Here is a 21898-nt window from a genome sequence, read left to right as displayed (position 1 = left end):
CCCTCACCAGGCTAATCCCCTCAGAAGTCTGCCCCCCACCAGATTAATCCCAACTACCCCCATCCTCTCCAAGCTAATCCCCCTCCTCCCTTTGTAACCAGGCTAATACCCCTCCTTCCCATGTCACCAGGCTAATCCCCTCTCCTCCCCATTACCAGGCAAATCTTTCCTCCTCCCCGTCACCAGGCTAATCCCCCTCCTCCCCATGTCACTAGGCTAACCCCCTCACCAAACTAATCCCCCTCCTTCCCTGTCACCAGGCTACCCAACCCTCACCAGCCTAATTCCCCCTCCTCCCCCTGTCACCAGGCTAACCACCCACCCCTCACGAGTCTAATCCCCCCTCCTCCCTCTTTCAACAGGTTTATCTCAATCCTCCCGTCACCAAGATGCTCACCTTCCTCGCCAGGCTAATTCCCCCTCCTCTGTCACCAGGCTAACCACCCACCCCTCACGAGTATAATCCCCCCTCCTCCCTCTTTCAACAGGTTTATCTCAATCCTCCCCTGTCACCAAGATGCCCCCCTTCCTCGCCAGGCTAATTCCCCCTCCTCCGTCACCAGGCTAATCACCCACGTCACCAAGCTAATACCCCTCCTCAACTGTCGCCAGGCTATCTCCCCTTGTAATCAGGCAACCTGCCCCACCAGCCTAATCTCCCCTCCTCCCGCTGTCACCAGACTAACCCCCCACCAGATTATTCCACCTCCCTCCCCCTCTCACCAGCCTAATCCCCCCTCCTCCCCCTGTCACCAGACTAACCCACCCGCTCACCAGATTAATCCCCCTCCCTCCCCCTGTCACCAGGCTAATGCCCCCACTAGACAAATCCCCCCTCCTCCCCTGTCACCTGGCTGATCCCCCCCACCACCAAAACACCAGACTGTTCTTCTCCCTGTCTTCCTCCCATCCTTCCATTGTTCTTCCCCATAACTCCCTTCCATCTTCCTCCTATTTAGCCCCTGTTCCTCCTCCCATCTTCCCCTGCTCTTCCACCTGTCTTCCTCTCATCTCCTGCTGTTCTTCCACTGTATCCCTCCCGTCTTCCTTCCATCTAACCTCTTTTGTTCTCCCTGTCTCTCTCCAATCTTCCTCCCATCTAGACCCTGTTCTTCCTCCTGTCTTCCTCCCATCTTCTACTGTTCTTCTCCCTTTTGTTCCTCCCCTCTTGAAACAATAATTATTGTAATACAGTAAAATAATTTAAGGGCTGAGCTTTTTCTGTTTCAAACACACATACATACATACATACATATATACACACAAATATATATACACAGCACTGGTCACACCCCCATACCAGAAGCCACACCCCCACCATGCTGGTTACACCCCTTGCAGCGGCACACAATAGGCCCTTCATAAATTTCAGATTCAAGCTCATGAGGACTGAATCTGGCACTGCACATACAGTAAGAATTATAAAAGAAAAAACTTTTTTTCTTTCTTATATAGGTCCAGATTTATCAAGCCTTGGAGAGTGATAAATAGCATGGAGCTAAAGTACCAACCAACCAGCTCCTGTCATTTTTTAAACACAGCCTGTGACATGGCAGTTAGGAGCTGATTGGCTAGTGTTTTATCACCGTACTATTTATCACTCTCCAAGGCTTGATAAATGGGGGCCATAGTCTCCCTAAACCTAACTGTTTGTGACAAAAGTGGTATTTTAGAAAGCTATGATTCTTTATTAAATCAGCTTAGTGATAAGGCTCTTGCAAGGAAACATAGGAGAGTGGGTGAACCAGTAATCAGTGTATGTATACACAACCCTAGCCTCTCCTTGGATCCGTTCCTGTCATGGTCGGCTCTGTCTGAGAGGAGGCGTGGCTCTGCATCAGTGAGCACAAAGAGACAGGGTAAGGGCTGGGCCCTGGAGGCGGCCTGGGCCCCACAGCGACTGCAATTTCTGTAGCTATGCCCATGCTCTTAGGGCATCTTCCCCAAGCTGGGGCTCCGTGGAATCAGCACCACCCACATCATTTTAGAGTAATTTACTTTGAAAACTGAAAAGCAATGCCTTTATTAACCAAATTCTGCTATTTAAACACCTCCAAGCGCATGATTATTCATTGGGATGGGTGTACCAGAGGTTCTGCACGGTGACCAGACATTTTTAACTTAAAATAACGATTTCCCCTATACATACACCTACACAGGAGAGGTGCACACAAACAAACAAACAAACAAACAAACAAACATGATTTTATTCTGAAACAGAGATGCAAGTTTGGAATTGACTTGCAAATGAAAGTTGCAGTATGAGAGCGGCTCGCACAACCAAAGGGTGTAGTATGGTATGCCGGTGGCCGGGATCCCGGCAGCCAGCATACTGGCACTGGGATCCCGACCGCCAGCATACTGACAGCTGGGCGAGAGCAAACGAGCCCCTTGCGGGCAGTATGATTTTATTCTGAAACAGAGATGCAAGTTTGGAAGGGTTACAGTCGTTAGCTCGACAAAAATTAGGTCCACACTCATTAGGTCTACCACTGAAGGTCGACAATGCCATTAGATCGACATGCATTAGGTCAACAGGTCAAAAGGTCGACATGAGTTTTTCAAATTTTTTGGATTTTTTCATACTCAACGATCCACGTGGACCACGATTGGAATGGTAATCTGTGCCGAGCGAAGCACCTTGCCTGAAGCACGGCGAGCGAGGCGAGCCATGTGAGGGGACACGGTGCACTAATTTGGGTTCCCCGTCACTTTACGGAGAAAACAACACCAAAAGCAGTCAAAAACTTCATGTCGACCTTATGACCTGTTGACCTAGTACATGTCGACCTAACACTCATGTCGACCTCATGCATGTCGACTGAATGGCAATGTTGACCATCAAAAGTCGACCTAATGAGTGTCGACCCAAGTTGGGTCTACCCAACGACCCATACCCATTTGGAATTGACTTGCAAATGAAAGTTGCAGTATGAGAGCGGCTCGCACGACCAAAGGGTGTTGTATGGTATGCCGGCGGCCGGGATCCTGGTGGCCAGCATACCGGCGCCGGGATCCCAACCGCCGGCATACTGACAGCTGGGCGAGCGCAAATGAGCCCCTTGTGGGCTCGCTGTGCTCACCACGCTGTGGGCACGTTGGCGCGCTATGCACGCCATGCTATTTAATTTCCCTCCAGGGGGATCGTGGATCCCCAAGAGGGAGAATAGTTGTCGGTATGCCGGGTGTCGGGATTCTGGTGCCGGTATACTGAGCGCCGGGATCCCAACAGCCGGCATACTGAATACCACCCCGACCAAACTTACACCTAACTGAATTGTCCCCTTAATGTCTTGCATAATTTAAGATTTGAAAACATAATAAACAAACACAAACTATGGCCCTCATTCCGAGTTGCTTTTTGCTGCTGGTGCGATCACCTATTTACACCTATTGGGGAGTGTATTTTAGCATAGCAGGGCTGCGAACGCTTGTGCAGCCCTGCTTTGCTAAAAAAGTTTAGGAAAAGATATACAGCGCTATACACTGGATAAAGACAATATAACTCTTTTATTTTACAAAATAAGATATTTGGTTGCAACCATAAATATAATTAGAAATTTAAAAAAAATAAAAATATATATATATATATATATATATATATATAAAATAGGGCAAACACAGCACAGCACTTCATTCGGTATATTACCACTTCTAGAGGCCAAACACAGTCTCCTGTATAGAATCCTTTGGAAAATATTGCCACAGTCCAAGGGGTGTAAATAACACTTGTGGAGATGTAAAGTCCATATGGAGTGGATGGAGAGCCTTTGAAGCTTGATTATGGACAGTTATAGTCCTATTGAAAGCATGGTCTCGTACTCCTCTTGCGGACACCAACAAGTTCCCCGTTTCAGGCGTGTCGCTGTGTCAACAACTTTATCATATACACCTTGATAAAGTTGTTGACACAGCGAAACGCGTCGGTTTACAGAGGCCTCCACTACAACTAAAAACATCCTATCCTGGAATATGCCTAGAAGTCCTTCACGCCTGAAACGGGGAACTTGTTGGTGTCCGCAAGAGGAGTACGAGACCATGCTTTCAATAGGACTATAACTGTCCATAATCAAGCTTCAAAGGCTCTCCATCCACTCCGTATGGACTTTACATCTCCACAAGTGTTATTTACACCCTGTCACAACTGAGGGCCTGAGCTGACGGGAGGCAGCCTCAGTTGTAGGGGCTGAGATGTAACGGAACCTGGGAGGTTGTATCAGACCCCTAGACATGTAAGTAACATGTAGAATAACTGCCCGAAGGCGTGACCACGACAACCAGGATAAAAGTCAATGATGTTTATTATGACAAACTCCGTAACACAGCAGCAGTAAAAGGAAACATAAAAGTCAACAGAGGATAAATACAATTCCTGGGTACTACAGGGTGGCAAGGGCCACAGGCACTGGTAGTGTGAGACAGTTCTTATAATCTTCTAGTTGGAAAGTCCTTACCAGGCCTGACTGTAGCAATGGAGAGAACCCAGGATCGTACCAGCTGATGTTCCAGGAAAGGCTGGGCTGCTGAAGGTAAAACGGCTGCTGTGGATACTGGCTGGAACCAGACTGTTGTTGGTACGGAGTGGATACTGGCTGGAACCAGTTAAATAATAAACGAACTTGAGAGCGATTAAATAATAATGAAGTTTGGAGTTTGAGAGCGGTGAAATAATAATACCGGTGGAGAGTGGTAAACTGCAGAAAAGGACACCGGCCCTTTAAGAGAAGCTATACACTGCTGGAAGCTGGGCTGGAAGCAGGTGATTGTTTGAGAGCGGTGAAATAATAATACCGGTGGAGAGTGGTAAACTGCAGAAAAGGACACCGGCCCTTTAAGAGAAGCTATACACTGCTGGAAGCTGGGCTGGAAGCAGGTGATTGTTTGAGAGCGGTGAAATAATAATACCGGTGGAGAGTGGTAAACTGCAGAAAGGACACCGGCCCTTTAAGAGAAGCTGTACACTGCTGGAAGCTGGGCTGGAAGCAGGTGATTGTTGTAGCTGGAAACAGGTGAGTCCAGAATGGATCGGAGAGTCAGGCTACACCGCAGATGGAATGCTGGTGCGGGTCTCTATAGCAGAAGTCTGGAGACAGGAGCTGGAACCTGGAAGACAACCACAGGAGAGAGACAAACTGGAACTAGGTTAGACAACCAAAGCACTGACGACTTCCTTGCTCAGGCACAGCTTACTTATACCTGCAGCAAGGAAGGGGTTGGCTAGGCAATTATGCAAATCAACAATACAGACAGCAGATTGGTGGAAATGATCAGATGACAAAATCCAAGATGGCTGCGCCCATGCAGACACTTGGAGGGAAGTTTGGTTTGTAATCCATGTGAGAATTGGAACAGTAATGGCGACGCCGGCCACAGGAGACAGGAGACGCCAGACTGACAAGCGCACATTTAACCACGCGGGCACAGCGGAGGCCGCGGCTGATGAAATCACCACTCTGACATTCTGCATGTGGAAACTCAGGAACAGCGGGATCCGGTCCTGGAACGCTGAGCCAGCCTTAGGAGGCATCTGAAGGGTAAGTAATGGCGTCCAGATACCCGGATCGTGACAGCACCCCCCCCTTTAGGAGTGGCCTCAGGACACTTCTTAGGCTTTAAAGGAAACTTTGCGTGGAAATTTCGGACCAAGGCAGGAGCATGGACGTCTGAGGCATTGGTCCAAGAGCGTTCTTCAGGACCATAGCCCTTCCAGTCAATGAGGTATTGTAACTGACCGTAACGGAAACGTGAGTCCAAAATCTTGGCCACCTCGTACTTGACTCCCCGTTGAGTCTGAACTTTGGGAGCTGGAGGAAGTGCGGAATGAAACCGATTCAGGATCAGCGGTTTCAACAAAGAAACATGAAATGTCCTGGGTATTTTCAAGAAGGATGGTAACTGTAACCTGTAGGCAACAGGATTGATGACTTGTTCAATCTTGAAGGGTCCGATGTAGCGAGGTGCAAATTTCATGCTGGGAACTCTCAACCTCAAATTCTTCGTGGACAGCCACACACGATCACCCACCTTGAGAGCAGGAACCGCTCTACGCTTCCTATCGGCAAACTTCTTATACCTGAATGAGGCTTTAAGCAGGGCTGCGCGGACGTTCCTCCAGTTATTTGAAAACTGACGCAAGGTGACATCCACTGCTGGAACAGAAGTTGCGGGAAGCGGTTGGAATTCTGGGACTTTAGGGTGGAATCCATAATTAATGAAGAATGGTGTAGAAGAAGATGAGGAATGGTATTGATTGTTGTGGCTGAACTCGGCCCAAGGAAGAAGTTGAACCCAGTCATCTTGAGAGGAAGACACATATATACGGAGGAAGGCCTCCAAGTCCTGATTCACCCTCTCGGTTTGACCATTGGTCTGAGGATGGTAAGCCGTGGAAAACTTTAACTTGACTTGGAGGGCTTGACACAAACTTCGCCAAAATTTGGCTACAAATTGTACTCCACGATCCGAGATGATCTCTTCAGGAAGACCGTGAAGTCGGAAGATCTCTTGTATAAACACTTGAGCCAACTTGGAAGCTGACGGAAGACCGGTGAGAGGGATGAAATGTGCCATCTTGGTGAACCGGTCAACTACCACCCAGATGGTATTAAACTTGTTGCAGATAGGTAGATCGGAAACAAAGTCCATCGACAAATGGGTCCAAGGTCGACGGGGAACAGATAATGGAACCAGTTGCCCCGCAGGCGACTGGCGGGAGACTTTGTGTTGGGCACACTTTGGGCAGGAGGCAATAAATTCCATAACGTCCTTCTTCAGAGTTGGCCACTAGTAGGACCTAGAAATAAATTCAAGGGTTTTCTGAATGCCTGTATGTCCAGCAAAACGGGAAGCATGGGCCCAATGCATGAGCTTCTTCCTTAGAACTGGCTTAACAAAACTTTTCCCTGGTGGAGGCATAGAGTCCATCCCTACCGTGGAGAATGCCAACGGATTAATAATAGGATGCTTGTCTGCAGACTCGGACTCATTTTCTTGCTCCCATGAGCGGGAAATGGGCATCGGCCTTACGATTCTGAGAACCCGGACAGAACTGGAGTTTAAAGTCAAACCTAGAGAAGAAAAGTGCCCATCTGGCCTGACGAGGATTCAGACATTGTGCGCCTTTGAGATATAAAAGATTTTTGTGGTCGGTAAGTATGGTGATTGAGTGGGAAGCTCCCTCCAACAGGTATCTCCACTCCTCCAGAGCGAGCTTGATGGCTAGCAACTCCTGATCGCCAATGGCATAGTTGCGCTCAGCTGGGGAGAACTTCTGGGAGAAGAAACTGCAAGGATGTAGATGTCCATCTTTGGCCCTCTGGGATAACACTGCTCCTACTCCAACGGAGGAGGCATCTACCTCTAAGATAAAAGGAGAGTCGGTGTCGGGCTGTTTCAGAACTGGTGCAGAGATGAACCGTTGCTTCAGAAGGTGAAAGGCTTGTGTAGCTTCCTCGGACCACTTGGACGGATTAGCACCTTTCTTGGTTAATGCAGTGATAGGCGCCACAATGGTGGAAAAGTCTCGTATAAATTTTCTATAATAATTGGCGAACCCTAAGAACCTCTGGACCCCTTTGAGGCTTAAGGGTATAGGCCAATTCTGGATTGCTTGGAGTTTCTCAGGATCCATCTCTAGTCCGGAACCGGACACAATGTAACCTAGAAACGGAATGGTTTTAACTTCAAACACACACTTCTCCAATTTACAATAGAGGTGATTGACACGGAGACGGGAAAGAACCTCTTTTACCCAGAAACGATGATCTTCGAGATTATTAGCAAAGATGAGGATGTCGTCTAGATAAACCACGACATGGCGGTACAAGATGTCCCTGAAAATCTCATTCACGAAGTGCTGGAAGACTGCTGGAGCGTTGCTCAATCCGAAGGGCATGACGAGGTACTCATAATGTCCGTCACGGGTGTTAAAGGCGGTCTTCCACTCGTCACCCTCACGGATTCGGATGAGATTGTAGGCACCCCTCAAGTCCAGCTTTGTGAAAATAGTTGCACCACTAACTCTATCAAAGAGCTCGGTAATCAGGGGTAAAGGGTATCGGTTCTTGACGGTAATGTCGTTCAGACCTCTGTAGTCGATGCACGGACGCAGACCACCGTCTTTCTTCTTAACGAAGAAGAAGCCTGCGCCGGCTGGAGAAGAAGATGGTCGGATGAAACCCTTCGCCAGGTTCTCTTTGATGTACTCTTCCATGGAGTGTGTCTCAGGCAGAGACAACGGATAAGTTCGGCCTCGCGGTGGAACCTTCCCTGGAATGAGGTCGATTGGGCAGTCCCATTCTCTATGAGGAGGAAGGATATCAGCAGAGGCTTTACTGAACACGTCCGTGAAGTCTTGATATGGAGGAGGCGGAACATCAGATGACCTGGGGAAGGAAGAACAAACAGGAAAAACTTTGGCTAAACAAGTCTCAGCACAGGAGGGACCCCATGCCAGTATTTGCGTAGTCGTCCAGTCAATTGATGGGTTGTGGAGACGGAGCCATGGAAGGCCTAAAACCACTGGATGTGTGGCTCTTGGAATCACTAAAAAAGAAATATACTCAGAATGAAGAACTCCCACTCTCAGACGAACTGGAAGAGTCCTTAAGGAAATGACTGCGTCAAAAATCTTGCTGCCATCCACGGCAGTCAAAGAGATGGACGAGGACAGTCTCTCGGTGGGTAGGGACCACCGTTTAACATAAGCTTCGGTTATGAAATTCCCAGCTGCTCCGGAATCAAGGAGGGCAATGACGTTCCTGTAACGTTGAGCAATTTGGAGCGACACTGGGAGGTTACAGTCATGAGAAGATGGAGAGGAGATCATTACTCCTAGCCGGCCCTCTCCTTGGCGAGCTAGGATCTGGAGTATCCCGGACGTTTGGGACAGGCATTGATAGTGTGCGACGGAGCTGCACAGTAGAGACAGAGAGACTCAGAGAGACGTCTTCGGCGCTCAGCGGGAGATAGACGGGAACGACTAATTTGCATAGGCTCATCCTTGGATGGAGATGGTTGACGAGGAGGAGGAGCAGAAGATTTAGGAGTAGATGATCTTCCTCGCTCGGTTGCTCTCTCTCTGAAACGTAGATCAACCTTCGTGCAAAGAGAAATTAGCTCATCCAACTTAGAGGGCAAGTCTCTGGTAGCTAACTCATCCTTGATGCGTTCTGATAAGCCATGCCAGAATGCAGCATACAGGGCCTCGTCGTTCCATGCCAGTTCGGATGCCAGGATTTTAAACTGTATAAGATACTGTCCCACAGTACGTGTTCCCTGGCGTAAACGGAGAATCTCAGATGAAGCAGATGTTATCCGGCCTGGCTCGTCGAAGATGCGCCTGAATGTAGCTACAAAGTCAGTATAGGAGGATAGCAGGGGATCAGACTTCTCCCATAAAGGTGATGCCCAGTCAAGGGCTGAGCCACTGAGAAGGGAGATGATATAGGCAATTTTGGTACGGTCACTGAAGAAATTGCCAGGTAGAAGCTCAAAGTGGATTTCACATTGATTGAGAAATCCCCTGCAGAACCTTGGAGATCCATCAAATTTTGCTGGCGTTGGAAGATGAAGATGTGGACTGGAAATGGGTAAGGAGGGTGGGGTTACAGCTGGTGTCACTGTAGTGGACGCACCGGACGTGCCAGGTCCACGGAGGGTCGTTTGAATCCCATCCAGCCGTGTAGAGAGATCCTGGAGACAGCGGATGATGTGGCCCTGTGCAGCCTCCTGATGTTCAAGTCGGGCTGCCAGTTCTTGCATCGGCCTGGCCGCTTGATCCTGGTCTCCGGCTGGATTCATTAGGTCAGTGCTTACTGTCACAACTGAGGGCCTGAGCTGACGGGAGGCAGCCTCAGTTGTAGGGGCTGAGATGTAACGGAACCTGGGAGGTTGTATCAGACCCCTAGACATGTAAGTAACATGTAGAATAACTGCCCGAAGGCGTGACCACGACAACCAGGATAAAAGTCAATGATGTTTATTATGACAAACTCCGTAACACAGCAGCAGTAAAAGGAAACATAAAAGTCAACAGAGGATAAATACAATTCCTGGGTACTACAGGGTGGCAAGGGCCACAGGCACTGGTAGTGTGAGACAGTTCTTATAATCTTCTAGTTGGAAAGTCCTTACCAGGCCTGACTGTAGCAATGGAGAGAACCCAGGATCGTACCAGCTGATGTTCCAGGAAAGGCTGGGCTGCTGAAGGTAAAACGGCTGCTGTGGATACTGGCTTGAACCAGACTGTTGTTGGTACGGAGTGGATACTGGCTGGAACCAGTTAAATAATAAACGAACTTGAGAGCGATGAAATAATAATGAAGTTTGGAGTTTGAGAGCTGTGAAATAATAATACCGGTGGAGAGTGGTAAACTGCAGAAAAGGACACCGGCCCTTTAAGAGAAGCTATACACTGCTGGAAGCTGGGCTGGAAGCAGGTGATTGTTTGAGAGCGGTGAAATAATAATACCGGTGGAGAGTGGTAAACTGCAGAAAAGGACACCGGCCCTTTAAGAGAAGCTATACACTGCTGGAAGCTGGGCTGGAAGCAGGTGATTGTTTGAGAGCGGTGAAATAATAATACCGGTGGAGAGTGGTAAACTGCAGAAAGGACACCGGCCCTTTAAGAGAAGCTGTACACTGCTGGAAGCTGGGCTGGAAGCAGGTGATTGTTGTAGCTGGAAACAGGTGAGTCCAGAATGGATCGGAGAGTCAGGCTACACCGCAGATGGAATGCTGGTGCGGGTCTCTATAGCAGAAGTCTGGAGACAGGAGCTGGAACCTGGAAGACAACCACAGGAGAGAGACAAACTGGAACTAGGTTAGACAACCAAAGCACTGACGACTTCCTTGCTCAGGCACAGCTTACTTATACCTGCAGCAAGGAAGGGGTTGGCTAGGCAATTATGCAAATCAACAATACAGACAGCAGATTGGTGGAAATGATCAGATGACAAAATCCAAGATGGCTGCGCCCATGCAGACACTTGGAGGGAAGTTTGGTTTGTAATCCATGTGAGAATTGAAACAGTAATGGCGACGCCGGCCACAGGAGACAGGAGACGCCAGACTGACAAGCGCACATTTAACCACGCGGGCACAGCGGAGGCCGCGGCTGATGAAATCACCACTCTGACATTCTGCATGTGGAAACTCAGGAACAGCGGGATCCGGTCCTGGAACGCTGAGCCAGCCTTAGGAGGCATCTGAAGGGTAAGTAATGGCGTCCAGATACCCGGATCGTGACACACCCCTTGGACTGTGGCAATATTTTCCAAAGGATTCTATACAGGAGACTGTGTTTGGCCTCTACAAGTGGTAATATACCGAATGAAGTGCTGTGCTGTGTTTGCCCTATTTTTTATATATATATATATATATATATATATATATATATATACCTCCAATATGAACGGCACTCAGAGACTGGCATGATAAATAAATATATTATAATCACGTCCTAGTATTTATCCTCAGGGATTAACTATCTCTGTAAACAGCTGCTTGGGTTAAACATCACATTTTGAAGCGCCGGGCTTATTACCTTGGTAATTCTTCCTATGCTAAAAAAGTTTCCTGCAAAACAAGACCAGGGTAAGAGTTACTTACCCTGTGCGACGGATCCAGCAATGAAGGCCCCGGTCCAGACGTCAGACATCCGCCCTCCAAACGCCTCGCCACGCTTGCGTTGGACTCACCACGCCTGGAAAACTCGCCTCCCGTCTGTCCATCTTCTTGTGATCGCCGCTGCGATCACATTTGTCGCTGGAGGCGTCGTTGCCCGGCAATGTCGCGCATGCGCAATGCGACCGCCGTGCATGCACATATCCGACCCGTTCACACCGCAGCGAAGAACCGCTGCATGCAAACGGGTCGGAATGACCCCCCATGTACAATGTTTAATGGCTGAAATCGGCAGTATTCTGAAATCTTTGGATCAGTAACTATAAAAAGCTTATTTTTTCTACTTATACCTGCCAAACCCTAGGCTGGAATGCATAGTATTTATTCTTTTCCTAACGGAATTCCTCTACATTGAAGCTGATCTAATTGTGGACTTTGGCTTTTAAAATTGACACGTTGGTGTGAAACTAGTAAGATATTTCTGACCACATGCCTAGAGCACCCTTCCCCCTGGTTTTGTAGAAGAGATGAATTCTTTCCACATAACCCAATCTTCCCTCTGTAATTGCTAAAATAACTAATCCCTAAAGCATTAATGACATACAGTTCAGAACTTTTTCTGAGAATCTTAGGGGAAGGGTTTATCGGATCTGACATTATGGGGGACATTTACTAAGCAGTGATAAGAGCGGAGTAGTGAGCCAGTGGAGAAGTTGCCCTATCAACCAATCAGCAGCTCTGTATAATTTTATAGTATGCAAATTATAGATGTTACTTCAGTGCTGATTGGTTGCCACGGGCACTTCTCCACTGTCTCACTTCTCCGCTCTTATCACTGCTTAGTAAATGTCCCCCTAAATTTGTTATCTGTGTTTAGCATAATAGCAGTAAAAACTCCACACAGGTTCTAGCCACTAAGTAATACTGTATGTTTTCCTGTGCAGAAGAAGATCCATGAGTAGGACATGGATCAAATATGAACTGTAAATCAGTGCCGTTTCTTGCGGCGGGCGAGCCGTGCAACTGCACGGGGCGCCCGCCACGGCACCTCTTCAGCACTTTGAATCCCCCCTCCCCTCTCCTCCCGAGTGCCCAGCTCGGGGAAGGGGTTTCGCGGAATGACGCGTTTGCAGTTGCGTCATTCCGCGAAACCCCGCCCCCCCGAGCTGGGCACTCGGGAGGAGGGAGGAGGGGGAGCCGCGCAGACGAGGGGGAGCCGCGCAGACGAGGGAGAGGCGGCTGAAGAGCGGGAAGAACCGCTTCAAATGTAAGTCAGCCCCTCTCCCTCTCTCTCCCTCCCAACCACCACCTGCCGTACTGTGTAAATTGGGGACACCTGTCTGCCGTAATATGTAAAATGGGGACTCTTGCCTGCCGTACTGTGTAAAATGGGGACACGTGCCTGCCGTAATGTGTAAAATGGGGACACTTGCCTGCCGTACTGTGTAAAATGGGGACACGTGCCTGCCGTACTCTGTAAAATGGGGACACGTGCCTGCCGCAATGTGTAAAATGGGGACACTTGCCTGTTGTACTGTGTAAAATGGGGGCACGTGCCTGCCGTACTGTGTAAAATGGGGGCACGTGCCTGCCGAAATGTATAAAATGGGGACACTTTCCTGCCGCAATGTGTAAAATGGGAACACTTTCCTGCCGCAATGTGTAAAATGGGGACACTTGCCTGTCGCAATGTGTAAAATGGGGACACTTGCCTGCCGTACTGTGTAAAATGGGGACACGTGCCTGCCGTACTGTGTAAAATGGGGACACGTGCCTGCCGTACTGTGTAAAATGGGGACACATGCCTGCCGTACTCTGTAAAATGGGGACACGTGCCTGCCGTACTGTGTAAAATGGGGGCAGCTGCCTGCGTACTGTGTAAAATGGGGACACTTGCCTGCCGCAATGTGTAAAATGGGGACACTTGCCTGTTGTACTGTGTAAAATGGGGGCACGTGCCTGCCGCAATGTATAAAATGGGGACACTTTCCTGCCGCAATGTGTAAAATGGGGACTCTTGCCTGCCGCATTGTGTAAAATGGGGACACGTGCCTGCCGCAATGTGTAAAATGGGGACACTTTCCTGCCGCAATGTGTAAAATGGGGGCACGTGCCTGCCGCAATGTGTAAAATGGGGGCACGTGCCTGCCGCAATGTGTAAAATGGGGACACTTGCCTACCGTGCTGTGTAAAATGGGGTCGCGTGCCTGCTGTAATGTGTAAAATAAGGACTTTTTTTTTTATATCCTGTGGTGGCCGGGATGATGAGATCAGATGAGGCCACGCCCATCTTAACAAATCCACGCCCATTCTAACGAGGCCACACACCCTTGCCGGGAGTGCGCGCAACTTAGGCGCGCACATGCTTTTCCTCTTTATATCTATGGGGGGGGGGGGCATTTTTTCTTATGTGAACTGGGGGGGGGGGGGGGGGCATTTTTAAATCTCACACTGGGAGCCAAATTGGCTAGAAACAGCCCTGCTGTAAATACAGTATCTACAGCCATCCAGCTGCAAACATTTGTCTTTTCCATCTACAGTACTCCCCACCTGAACACAAGTAATGCCCTCAGATGTCCGTGTTGTGAATGGCATACTATATAGTTGAAACAATGAGAAAGAAGAGTCAGATTTAGCAGACATTATAGCAATGTATTGCTGACATGACACTTTCTAGAAACATGAAAGAGTGGTAAGGGGGAGAGTTGCAGGAAATAAGACTGTAAAAATATCCAGTTTCCGTAGTACACAACAATGTATCAATCCCCAAATCTGCAGCATACTGAATGTGCCTGGCTTGCAACAAGTAAACAACAGCGGCAGAAGTAGATGCAGCGTGTATCTGCACACACCCTGCAGCACAGGGGCTGAAGGTCATACTAGGAGCCTGGAGGCATGATAGCTGATGGTCCTCTTCCCTGCTCACAATCACCCTCCACTTCCACTCCTTTCTGCCTCTCAGGGGCGAATCAAGAGAAGGTAGGGCCTGTGTGCAGACCCCGTTCGGGGCTCCTCTCTCTTGCTGGCTTTTATCTGCAGTAGACTCCTGGTAAGTTCCAGGAGTCTACTGCGCATGGGCAGATCTCCGGGAAATGTGGGTGTCATTTTCCCGTTCTCTTCTGTGCATGCGCAGATCTCTAGAAACATGGAGCTTGTGCTATGTTCCTGGTGATACCTGTGGTGCTGACAGAGAGGTATGTATTTTGAATGGGTGCAGGGTGTGAAGTGTGGGTCCCCTGGCAGGGGCCCTTGTGTACTGTACTCCCTGCACCCATTATACATATGTCCATGCCACCTCACCACTCCTGGGCATCAGTGCTAGAATTGTGCAGGTCTGCATAGAAGGGTGTTTATGTCTGAGCATGTGCACACTGCACAGTGAACCCACACAATATATAATATGCAAAATGGCATAGGAGTCATTTTGCATCAGCTCTCAAGTGTACCAATTATGCTGAATTGTAGAGGAATAGGCTATGGCTCATATAAGTAGTGGGAATTGTACTGGAATTACATGTTGGATACTCCATAGGCAGTGAATAAAGACTGGGGTATATTGGTAATGCCTATGCTGTATATTAATTGAATATTCTCTCTGTTCAACCTTTACTGGCCATGGTTTTAAATATAGCTTCATTGGCTTTATATGTGTTCTACTGATTAACATGAGTGTAATTTAATTCATTCTAGACCTGTACTCCAATTGCTCTGGCAGCCACCCACTCTCCCGGAAGCAATTTCATTTGCAAACCTGAAGCTTCTTTATTCTGCAATTTGTGTTTGCTTCTTGTTTATTTGTTGCCTTGGCAACCTGGATTTATAATGTCTAGAGCTTCAATTTCACGATTTTGACTGCAGACACTTCACAGTTCGCAGTGTTATATGCTTTTCTATGCACTCCTAGCTGATGCAACTGCAATTATTTTGTGTGCCTCCCCAACAACATTTTTCCATATAGTTTGTTGACATCACTGCCTTATCCCGGTGGCTAGTTTAGACCTCCAGTCTTGTGGCTAGATAACTGAATACCTTTAATCTAGTGACTAGTATATAAAGCAAAATGGAAATCTGGTAGCTAGTAATCAAAACAGTATTATAATATGCTGGCAAGTATAAAAAGCCAATCTCAAATATAATGCAAAGTATATGATGTAGCAATCCAAGTCCCTCCCATGATCATATTTAGATCTAGCAAATGAAAATCTGCAATCTGGTGGCTAATGTACAAAGCCAACTTACCCCCCTGCCTCTTCTCATCATGCATTCTAAGACAGCTTGAGCTCTGCCCTAAGCACTCACCGAAGAGAAAACTACTACTCGGAGCTACTGTACGATCAGCCAGTATTTAGCTCTTGATATTGATTCATGAACCCCTTCAAAACTAATGACATATGACATCATACACCTCAAAAGTGCTAAGAATGACTGTCACTCATCCCCAGCACTGAAGAAGCTCAGATCAATAAAAAATGTACTTCCCAGTCCCCCACCAGAAATTGCTGCCGGTAGGAATGTGGCAAATAAAAAATGTAAAAATAAATTAGCCATATTTCCAGAGAAAATTGGCAATTGTAAAATAGACTCCTTAGTAAAGCCAAATACTCTTTTATGTTATCATTACAAATATTACTCCTCCGGTAGCAGAAGTTTCCAATTGTACAAATCTGGGTATAAAAAATATCAGTTAATGGTCTGTTCCATCTTTGAATACATTTGTACATATTAAACGTGCAACCCAACACTGAGACATGAAGGATGAGGACAAAATGCGCTTCAGTCAAATTCTACCCAGACCCTCACCAGAGCATAAACTTTTGGGCAAAATCCATATTTGCATAAGCGCCTCTCCTTTCAAAGCCCTCCATTCAATATTGATCTGCTGAAACTGGGAGCTATGATTAAATACTGTAGATCTGTGGCATTTTTCTTCCAATCTCAATGTGTCAAGCCTTTCATTAACAGTTAATCCTTCATTCCCTATGTTGATAAGATAGTGCAGTTCTGAATCATTGAGCATTATAGCAACATCTTTTTGAGGGCTTTGTTATTCGCTGCAAAGGTCGTCCCCCTGCTCTACTGATTAGAGAGAATATGCACACACATAGTAAAGTCCTCTTTTGACTTCCAGTTCTAGAAGCGAAACCCCAGACAGGGCTTCTCTGCACATGCATAGACCCTTGTGTGTAAGCTCAGAAGAGCAGAGGGCCTCTGTACTTGTTACACCAGCCTACGTCTGCAATGCATGGTCTGCCTCAGTGGTCATTCCACCACTGTAGAGCATCCTTGAACTGTCTTAAGTTCCCCCCAGTCTTTTATATGCTCGCTAAACCTGTACAACATACTGTACTTAAGATAGTTTGACCAATGATTTATGCAATGGCTAAATGATGACCAAAGTCCACAGCACTGGTATCGTCAACAGTGGTGCTTTTTCCTGTGAAAGAAGGTGGCATAACTCAGAAAAAAAGGTGCAGATGCTAATTTTATTTAGTTCTGAAATTATTTAACCGAGTTCATCTTGTTTGTGGAACTAGTTATATAAATTAGGAATTGGACCAAACAAATGTGCCATTGCTGCATTCCCTGCAATACCACCAGAGGAAAAACAAGCTCTGTAGAACTTGCTGAAAACTACACTATAAAGATATGCTGGATTTAACATGATCATTTGCAAGATCTGTTTGCTAATGTGCTACATTATCTTACCTCCACAAACTTGTCCATCATAGGTGTGACATACCCAGTCATGGCACTCACATAAAGGTCCATAATATTTGCCAGGCTCTTTTACTTCGCAAATACATACCCCGCAGTCACATTTGCCCCTGCCACTGCATATTAAACCATCAGGAGTCCTGCAACGGCTTTCTGATGCAGCAGGTGACAATCTACAGGTTGATGAAGATGACGAACTTCTGCAACATCAACAAAAAATCCATTATTAGTTACACAGAGGAAAGGAAATTAATTGCTTACTACCATACTTTTGAGAGTCAATAACACTCACTAATACAGACTTGAAATATAAGCATTTTGGAATTACATAGAGGAAATTCAATTGTTTTTCCCACTGCTACCACTAGATGTCGCCTGACGGAGCAATTAGATTGTTGCTTGGTTCGGGAGCAAATAGGCGCCGGGAAGACACTTTTTATCTAGCAGCCTCCATTTGGGCACCTAAACAGCACTTTTTCGCGATCAGGTTTAGGTGCTTTATGTGGTTAAACCTAGTCTGTTTGGGCATAAGGTGCGCAAATTAAAAAAAATAAATTGACCATTGCCATGCGATCTCCTGTCAGTTTAGATGGGAAATTGGGTGCAAATAAATGATTGAATCCCCCCCCCCCCCCCCCCCCCCCCCCCCCCCGCCCCCACACCACCACCACATGTCTTACAATTAGCTCATTTTCCTCTTGACTATTCATTTATGGAGAGTGGAGAAATGTCTTGATGTCCTGTGTGCCATCACTTTACTATAAAAGGACCTTCTTCATTCATGAAAATGGTTTTGCCATCTACAATCCAGATGTTAATTAACTTTCTCTATAAGAACCATCCAAAGATCATTTTAGTCAGTGTTTTCCAGGAAAAGAAAAATGCAATATGTGGATTTTTACTGCTTATGAAAAGTTACACAGGTTTCGGAAAGGTTCACATTACAACAACATCACTTTGAGGATTATTTACAAATTTGAAAAGAGACATAAATGCAGGAAAACATAGGCGGTTATGTAATATGGCAATGCATCTCCCTATTCTACAAGCACCGCAGCTGGCAATGGCAGTAGCGGATCTTGCCACGGGCAAGCAGGACTTTTGCCCGGGGCGCCGCCTTCCGGAGGGCGCCGGCGCCATCCGGTGGGGGGCCCCACCAGGGCAAGATCCACTGCTGCTGTGCCCCCCGCTGCCCGCTGCCGCTGTAAAGGGAAACTAGAGTTTCCCTTCGTGGAGAGGTCCCTTACTGTGCGGTGCGCGATGACGTCATCGCACAGCGCACAGCAAAGGTCCTCTCCACGAAGTGAACTAGACGCTACGCGTCTAGTTTCCCTTCGTGGAGAGGACCTTTGCTGTGCGGTGCGCGATGACATCATTGTGCACCGCACATTAAAGGATCTCTCCACGAAGGGCTTCACAGCGGCCAGCGGCAGCGGGGGGCACATTTCAGAGCGCTACAGTAGTCTGTACAGAGGGCGTAAATGACCACGCCCCCTGTACGAAGCCACGCCCCCCCATTGCCGCCCGGGGCGCGCAAAGCCCCAGAACCGGCCCTGGGCAATGGCTAGCTCCAGCTAGAGCTAAGCACTGCATATGTACCAGGGACAAGGGCAGTACATTTACCAGTGGGCTGTCCAGCTATGCTATTGTCATCATAATAGGCAGTCTGAGATGAAGCTTTTAGCATCGGGTACATGCAGTCCTTCTGCTGTACATGAGCATTGGGCAAATGTATGCCTCTTGTAATAAAGTATGTGTTTTACTGCACATAGGGGGTAATTCTGATTTGATTGCAGCTTCAAGTTTGTTAGCAATTGGGCAAAACCATGTGCACTGCAGGGGAGGCAGATATAACATGTGCAGAGAGAGATAGATTTGGGTTTTAGAAATAGTGTCCCAGGGGTACAAACTGGAGTTTCAAGACGTTCCCCTTCACCGATTTTTCAAATCGGCCTTACCAGCTTCTCTTCCGGACAGGGAGGTGGTATGCGCCGCAATACAAAAATTGTGTCACAATCAAGTCATTGTCAGGGTTCCCCCATCGCAGCAGGGAGAAGGCTTTTATTCGAGCCTGCTCGTGGTCCCGAAGCCAGATGGCTCAGTCAGACCAATCCTGAACCTCAAATCCCTAAATTTCTACCTAAGAAAATTCAAATTCAAGATGGAATCTCTACGGGCAGTGATCTCCAGTCTGGAGGAGGGGGATTTTATGGTGTCGGTAGACATAAAGGATGCCTACTTACATGTTCCCATTTATCCTCCACATCAGGCTTACCTGAGGTTTGCAGTTCAGGATTGTCATTACCAATTTCAGACGTTGCCGTTCGGTCTGTCCACGGCTCCGAGGATTTTCACCAAAGTAATGGCCGAAATGATGGTTCTCCTGCGCAAGCAAGGAGTCACAATTATCCCATACTTGGACGATCTCCTGATAAAGGCGAGATCCAGGGACCAATTACTGCAGAACATTACGCTCTCCCTGACAATTCTGCAGCAACATTGTTGGCTCCTAAACTTGCCAAAATCACAGTTGGTTCCGACGAGACGGCTGTCGTTTTTGGGAATGATTCTGGACACAGGATTACAGAGAGTTTTTCTTCCAGTGGAAAAGGCTCTGGAAATTCAGAACCTCGTCAAAATTCTGAAACCAGCAAAAGTATCAATGCACTCGGTTGCTGGGGAAGATGGTGGTGGCCTACGAGGCCATTCAGTTTGGCAGATTCCATGCCAGAGTGTTTCAGTGGGACCTGTTGGACAAGTGGTGCGGGTCCCAACTACACATGCACCGAAGTATAACCCTGTCTTCCAAGACCAGAATCTCACTCCTGTGGTGGCTGCACAGCTCTCACCTCCTAGAGGGACGCAGGTTCGGGATCCAGGACTGGATCTTAGTGACCCCGGATGCAAGTCTCCGAGGCGGGGGAGCAGTCACACAGGGGGAAAGCTTCCAGGGAAAATGGTCAAGCCAGGAAATGTGTCTACACATAAACGTTCTGGAATTAAGGGCCATTCACAACGGCCTTCTGCAAGCGGATCATCTTCTTCACAATCGGCCCGTCTTGATTCAGTCGGACAACATAACAGCAGTAGCGTACATAAACCGCCAGAGCGGAACAAAGAGCAGAGCGGCAATGGCAGAGGCCACAAAGGTTCTCCGCTGGGCGGAAAGGCATACAAGCGCTCTGTCAGCGATCTTCATTCCAGGAGTGGACAACTGGGAAGCCGACTTCCTCAGCAGACACGATCTCCATCCAGTAGAGTGGGGTCTTCATCAAGAGGTCTTTGCAGAGTGGGTGTTTCAGTCGGTGTATGTGTTGCCTCCGCTTCCACTCGTTCCAAAAGTAATAAAGATCATAAGAAGAACAAAGGTTCAAGCGATCCTCATTGTTCCAGACTGGCCAAGGAGGGCTTGGTATCCAGATCTTTAGGAATTACTCATAGGAGATCCCTGGCCCCTTCCTCTACGAGAGGATCTGTTACAGCACGGGCCATGCGTGTTCCAAGACTTACCGCGACTTCGTTTGACGGCTTGGAGGCTGAACGCCGGATCCTAGCTCGAAAGGGTATTCCCAAGGAATTCATCCCCACTCTTATTCAGGCCAGGAAAGGAGTAACGTCTAAACATTACCACCGTATTTGGAGAAAATACGTATCTTGGTGTGAATCCAAGAAGGTTCCTACGGAAGAATTTCAGTTAGGACGTTTTCTCCATTTTCTACAAGCCGGTGTGGATGCGGGCCTAAAGTTGGCCTCCATTAAAGTACAAATTTCAGCCTTATCGGTTTTCTTCCAGAAACAATTGGCCTCCCTTCCAGAAGTTCAGACTTTTGTGAGAGGCGTGTTGCTCATCCAACCTCCCTTTGTGCCCCCTGTGGCACCGTGGGATCTTAATGTGGTATTGCAATTCCTTCAATCTCATTGGTTTGAACCTTTACAAAAGGTGGAGTTGAAATTCCTCACTTGGAAAGTGGCCATGCTGTTGGCCTTGGCATCCGCCAGGCGGGTGTCTGAATTGGCAGCCTTGTCTCACAAGAGCCCTTATTTGATCTTCCATGAAGATAGAGCAGAGTTGAGGACTCGTCCGAAATTTCTGCCGAAAGTGGTTTCGTTGTTCCAACCTATTGTGGTGCCAGTGGCTACTGACGCCTTGCTGGAATCAAAGTTTCTCAACGTTGTCAGAGCTTTGAAAATTTATGTGGCCAGAACGGCTCAGTTTAGGAAAACGGAGGCTCTGTTTGTCCTGTATGCTCACAACAAAATTGGGGCTCCTGCTTCCAAGCAAACTATTGCGCGCTGGATCTGTCATACGATTCAGCAGGCTCATTCTACGACTGGATTGCCGTTACCGAAATCGGTGAAGGCCCATTCTACCAGAAAGGTGGGCTCATCCTGGGCGGCTGCCAGGGGGGGTCTAGTCATTACAGCTTTGCTGAGCAGCTACTTGGTCTGGTTCAAACACCTTTGCGAAGTTCTACAAGTTTGATACCCTGGCTGATGAGGACCTCATGTTTGGTCAATCGGTGCTGCAGAGTCATCCGCACTCTCCCGCCCATTCTAG

The 21898-nt window shown here is 47.7% G+C and overlaps 1 protein-coding gene across 2 annotated transcripts in view; it reads right to left on the bottom strand.

The window, feature by feature from the left end:
* The window catches only part of ITGBL1 (integrin subunit beta like 1), an 821186-nt gene that overhangs the window by 785396 nt on the left and 13892 nt on the right, over nt 1-21898 (bottom strand). For both annotated transcript variants that reach the window (XM_063953248.1, XM_063953247.1), the window contains exon 2: nt 17332-17540. In XM_063953248.1, coding sequence (XP_063809318.1) covers nt 17332-17540 — 209 coding nt within the window. The remainder of the gene's footprint in view (nt 1-17331; nt 17541-21898) is intronic.

The sequence above is a fragment of the Pseudophryne corroboree genome, chromosome 2 (genome assembly GCF_028390025.1).
Source record: "Pseudophryne corroboree isolate aPseCor3 chromosome 2, aPseCor3.hap2, whole genome shotgun sequence".
NCBI lineage: Eukaryota > Metazoa > Chordata > Amphibia > Anura > Myobatrachidae > Pseudophryne > Pseudophryne corroboree.
This window is presented reverse-complemented; position numbering and strand designations above follow the sequence as displayed.